Source organism: Carassius gibelio, chromosome A24, assembly GCF_023724105.1.
Source record: "Carassius gibelio isolate Cgi1373 ecotype wild population from Czech Republic chromosome A24, carGib1.2-hapl.c, whole genome shotgun sequence".
Taxonomy (NCBI): Eukaryota; Metazoa; Chordata; class Actinopteri; order Cypriniformes; family Cyprinidae; genus Carassius; species Carassius gibelio.
Window position 1 is genome coordinate 17,632,703 of NC_068394.1, and position 6,000 is coordinate 17,638,702.

At 41.6% G+C, this 6,000-nt stretch overlaps 1 protein-coding gene across 1 annotated transcript; it reads right to left on the minus strand.

Annotated features, from left to right (window-relative positions):
• Window positions 1-2,117: 2,117 nt before the first annotated feature.
• On the minus strand, window positions 2,118-4,920 carry LOC127946254 (frizzled-8-like). Its single transcript, XM_052542709.1, has one exon. The coding sequence runs from the start codon at window positions 4,581-4,583 to the stop codon at window positions 2,856-2,858; it is 1,728 nt and encodes a 575-aa protein (XP_052398669.1). The 5' UTR covers window positions 4,584-4,920; the 3' UTR covers window positions 2,118-2,855.
• Window positions 4,921-6,000: the final 1,080 nt, after the last annotated feature.

The window sequence follows — 6,000 nt, forward strand, 5'->3', positions numbered from 1 at the left end:
CAAGATATTTTAACACAAACCGTTGCAGTCTATCACTCTATAATCTAAGTGGATGGGAATCATGTCTAATAAATATAATTTAAAAAATATATAAATATATTTAAAAGAAATTAAACCCTGCGGCTCGTGATGATACGCTGATGTGTGACGACACAAAATGATGATTCTGTGCAAGAAACTGAACAGTATTTATATAGTTTGTTGCTTCTGATTCAGCAATGTCCGAACTGTTAGAACTGTTTCTCCTGAGCTCCTCCTGTGCGCGTTCTCAGCAGCAGGTGCGTGAAGCGTCTTCTTTTCTCTAATGTGGAATAAAAAGTCCAGACATTGGATTGCTATTGATTTTTGCTTTCTCAGCATTAGCACTTTCTTGAGAAATGCTTCTCAGATAATATCTGTCGCTCAGTTGTCTTTAGTATTTCTGTGAAGCGAACTGAATAACAAGTACTATACTTCTAGCAGAGTTACATCACAGAGACGTCTATTTGACATCTGCATGTGTTTTTTTTTTAGTGTTTGCTCATCTGCAATATAGGACGCTTCCTATAATGTCAGACATTTAGAAGATGTCTTTAAGATGTTTATGATTCAGAATGAATTAGAGGGTTGTTACACAGCAGAAGCTTTCCAGATTAAGTGATCTTTAACAAGCATCTTGCAGACGTCCGTGTGCTGGGTATAAAAGTCTGAAGGCGTAACTGCTATTCATAATATTCATAAGCTCACCCAAGTAATAATATATAAATGCAAATAAAAATAGGCTAATAAAGGAATTACAAGTTTATACCCACACTTAACATTTCAAGACTTTCTAATAGGCTAAAAAGGTATCTGATCTCATGCAAAGTACTTATTATGTCCTTGCCTATTGCCCACAGATTTGTGTAGAAATGTAAACATTTATTACAGCTACAAACTAATTGTTAGGTGAAAACAACTTAAGAAAGTATCTGATAATATGCAGTTATTACAATATTTACAATTAGATGTTAAAATCCTGCAAGTTAACTTTGTAAATAGTATCTGTTATTATTCACATTGACCGCTAGATAGAGACATAGCACAGAAAAAACAAACAAACAAAAAAACAGTTATTGTTGAATGAACTCTGAAATTTTAATTATTATTATTATTAGGTTTTTTTTGTTTTGTTTTTTTAATAGACGGTTTAAATAGCATGCATTTGTTTCCATTTTTTCTTACATTCTCTTCCAAAGTATTATGAATGCACCATAATGTTTTGTGTGTGTAAATGTGTTGATGGAAATACAGCAAGTTATTTTTTAAGTTCTAAACAAGAATGGCGAAGTGTGACAACTCATTTAAAAATAAAACATCAGGTAACACTTTAGAATAGGTAAAACTTTTTAGTTGCTTATTAGCATGCATATTACTAGAATATTAGCCATGTGTTAGTGCGAATTAAGAACATATTAATGTCTTATTCTACTTGACCTTATTCTACATCCCTAATCTTACCCAATACCTAAACCTAACAACTACCTTATTAACTATTAATAAGCAGCAAATGAATGTCGTAGTTAATAGTTAACAAGTGTTACCTATTCTAAAGTGTTACCAAATATCCCTATGAAACGTTTAAACTAATTCTGTATCAGAAAAGTAATTAAACATAAGCACTCCAGTTTCCTTATATGAAATGAGTTGACTGATTGGTTTAGTTGTATGCTGACCATTTTACATTCGCTTAAAATACACAGAAATATTGCAACAGGACATCCCAAGTAAGATTACAAAATAATATTAATAATAATTAACATGCAGTAATATGAGACAAACACCATTTTGCAACAATTTCAGTGACTTTCTTTGTCTCAGAAACTCCAATGGAGTTTCACAACAAGGCTCTGTGGATTACAGGAACCACCTGTAGTTTTTCATTCACTGTCTCTGTGAGTGTAACTATTAATACAGCTGAAATTCAAAAAGGATGTTTTAACAGTGTTCAAAACAAAACATGTCTGGGGCCCTGGAGCTTCAAATAATTTATATAACGTAGATCAAAAGACAAAAGTCTCAAATTAGACATTTAAAAAAAAAAAAAAAACTTGGCGCATCAGTCTAAAGGTTCTATCATGTAATCTTTATTGTAGACTTTAAAAGAAAGATCAAAGTTTCCCCAGATGAAAAGGACCAGTTTCCTGCATTTAAACCCCATTCCCCAGCCCCCTTTTAGTAAATTAAGTAGCAAGCACATGAAGGATTCAACATTTATGGAGATTCTCAAAGACGATCTCAGAAAGAGTTTCTCCCACAAAAGCATCTTCAATAGGAATGACCACAAAGAGCCGACGCGGAGCACACCTCACCAGAAGAACCCTCAGCACTAAAGCAGCACTTCAGGAAATTCAGATTCTTCAAAAAGAGTTTATTGTTAAAATAAAAGTCATATTTGGCATACTATATTTACAATCATTTTATAAATCATCTTTTATACACCATTTACAATTTTGAATAAATACATTTAACAATAAAAACAACCCGTATATAATAACATTAACGATAATAGGACACTAAAACATTACGACTTATTTAAACCATCTTTGATTGTTCAGACAATTCAAATCTCGTCTTCCAACAACGTGTAAAAGTAAATGACACGAAATGCTGCAAGTTGGGGACATGTGTTACTCCACTAGGAAACATGTAATGCCCGGATTCTCCTTAAGAATGACCGATGTCCATATCAATAGAGTGGAATTGGCGAGAGGTAATTGTTTCTGCATCGCCGCATTGTTTCGAGCAGTTCGTCCGCTAACAGAAACCATCAACACGTTCATCTGTATGCAAACGACTGAGAGAGACCCCCTAACAATTAACAGGGCTTTCTTTTGTCACACCTGGGACAAAGGCATCTGCTTGGGGCAGGACACCGAGCTGGCGGTCCCGGTCCTCCACGTTAACCCCGTGCTCACGTCACTGTACATGGAGCCACCGGAGCCCTTGCTGCCCAAGCAGCAGCGCGTGCATAAACTCCTCCAGGACTCCAGGGTCTTACCGGACCAGGTCCAAACTCCAGAGGTGATGCCCACCAGAAGGCACATGAAGTATTTGAGCATGAAGACGGTATAGTCCGGCCTCCTCATCTCCTGCTCCAACAAACACGAACAGTTATGAGCGATCTCCCAGCTCTGTCTGTTGTGCTGCTCGTAGAAGTAGCACGCCACGATGATGGTGGCGGGAACCGTGTAGAGCACCGTGAAGATCCCGATTCGGATCATCAGCCTCTCGAGTTTGTCCGTCTTAGTGCCACCCTGCTTAATGACACTTCTGATCCTAAACAGCGACACGAATCCGGCCAAAAGAAACATGGTGCCGATGAACAGGTAGATCACTAGCGGCGCCAGCACGAAGCCCCGCAGGTTGTCCAAGTCCTGGTTGCCCACGTAGCAGATCCCGGCGACCGGGTCGCCGTCCACCGAGCTCAGCGCGAGCACGGCGATGGACTTCATGGACGGGATGACCCAGGCGGCCAGATGGAAGTACTGAGAGTAGCCCGCGATGGCCTCGTTGCCCCACTTCATGCCCGCCGCGAGGAACCAGGTGAGCGAGAGGATGACCCACCATATGGAGCTGGCCATGCCGAAGAAGTAGATTAACAAAAACACAACGGTGCACAGCGCGGGACCGGTGGTCTCGTAGTGAATGTGCTCCACGTCATACTCCCGGTTGCACGCCACTTTTTCGTGTCCAGCAATTAATCGCACGATATACCCGACCGACACAAACATATAACACGCCGAGAGGAAAACAATCGGGCGCTCGGGGTATTTAAAGCGCTCCATGTCGATTAGAAATGTAGCGACGGTGGCTAAGGTGGATATGAAGCATAACACCGACCAGAGTCCGATCCAGAACACCGTGAAAGTCCGCTCGTCCTGGGTGAAATACGGGTTGTGACACGGCATGGCACAGTTCGGGATCTGACCCGTCTTGACGCGGTTGTACAGCGGGTGTCGGTCGCTGCTCACCGCCACCATCGGCGCGCGACACTGGCAGCCCGGCTCGCAGGGTTTACTCGCTTTGGGTCGCCCGCTTTTCTTTGTGTGTGGATTAAAGGCTTTGCTGGGGTGGCTGGTGGGTTTGGACAGCACCGGCGAGACTGTAGTGGAGTCGGTTCGGTTGTAGTCCATGCACAGCGTGTCTGCTGTTCCCTGCACGGGCAGCATATCGCACCTCATTCGATCCGGCCAAGGGAAGCCGTACTGCCGCATGAGCGGGGCGCAGCCCGCCTTGGCTCGCTCGCACACGCTCCGGCACGGCGGCAGGGGCTTCTTATAGTCCTCAAGGCATATGGGGGTGTACATGCTGCACAAGAAGAACCTGAGATCCGGAGAGCACTGGATCTCCACGAGAGGCCAGAACTGGTGCACCTCCAAGCCGGCTTCATCCTGCGTGTCGTGGTTGAACTGGTTGGGCATGTTGGTGTAGTTGTAGCCGATGCCCTTGCACAGAGGAACGGCTATCTCCTGACAGGTGATGTCCTTGGCCGTGGTGCCGCTCGAGCGGGACAGCAGGGCGAGCGCGAGGAACAGGTAAATCCCCAACAGGTAGCACTCCATTCTCCCCCTCCCCCTGTCAACACAGGCTGCAGCGCTGGAAACAGTTCAGATCTTGAAGAACAGACCCATCTCCGCTTCACTTGTTTGGCACGGAGTCGCGGTTGGTTTGCATTCCGAGAATGAATAGACCTCAGCCGGGCGCAGGCAACATGGCTGAGGGAATAGATGCAGGCGTCTTGTATTCCCTTTCCTTTTTTTCGCTCCAGCGATTTGTTCCAACATAAAGCTGCCTCTAAATAATCTAAACTCCTGTTAACCCAAAAAAAAAAAAAAAAAAAAAAAAAAAAAAAGGACCTGCTGTAAACGCGTTTTCTACATTCGTGCTGCTCAGAAGAGCCTTTCTCATACAAATCAGCGCCGTGCAGTGGGATGCACTGAGTATAAAAGACAGCCGAGTGGACACGCCCCCATGCGCCGATCGCCAATCACAAAGCGGCGAGGGCGGGTCGCTGGGATGTGTCAATCACGATTTCTCAGGGTATACAATTGCAGAAGGTTGTTTTTGAAAGGGAACACACATTACAACAGAGATACAAGTTTGTGCCTTAAGGAAAGAGATCACTCAAGAAACTAATTTAACGCATAGAATAAGCAGTTGAATCTCTAATGTATGTTTTTAAGTTATTTGATGTCTTTGTTTGGCAGTGTATATTATGAAATGTCTATAGCCTAGATGTGCTATACTGTGTCGAAATAGGAAATAGGATATCAGACAATCAACTATTATTAGCCTGCCCCCCCCCCCCCCCCTAAATTTTTGCATTTAATAGAATCAATTTAATTGAGTACATTTTGTATAATATCTGCTGTAAAATGGTCTTATTTTATTTATTTATTTACTTAATAGCAGGATATGAACATGATTTTTGATACAAATGTATATATATGCATAAGGTAAAAAGTGTAAAATTTTAGTGATTTGACTGGTCAATATATATATATATATATATACAGTCTTGTTCAAAATAATAGCAGTACAATGTGACTAACCAGAATAATCAAGATTTTTAGTATATTTTTTATTGCTACGTGGCAAACAAGTTACCAGTAGGTTCAGTAGATTGTCAGAAAACAAACAAGACCCAGCATTCATGATATGCACGCTCTTAAGGCTGTGCAATTGGGAAATTAGTTGAAAGGGGTGTGTTCAAAAAAATAGCAGTGTCTACCTTTGACTGTACAAACTCAAAACTATTTTGTAAAAACATTTTTTTCCTGGGATTTAGCAATCCTGTGAATCACTAAACTAATATTTAGTTGTATGACCACAGTTTTTTAAAACTGCTTGACATCTGTGTGGCATGGAGTCAACCAACTTGTGGCACCTCTCAGCTGTTATTCCACTCCATGATTCTTTAACAACATTCCACAATTCATTCACATTTCTTGGTTTTGCTTCAGAAACAGCATTTTTGAT

What these genes read in the sequence shown, in the direction of transcription:
- LOC127946254 (XM_052542709.1), bottom strand. Translation starts at nt 4,583, where the DNA reads ATGGAGTGCTACCTGTTGGGGATTTACCTGTTCCTCGCGCTCGCCCTG.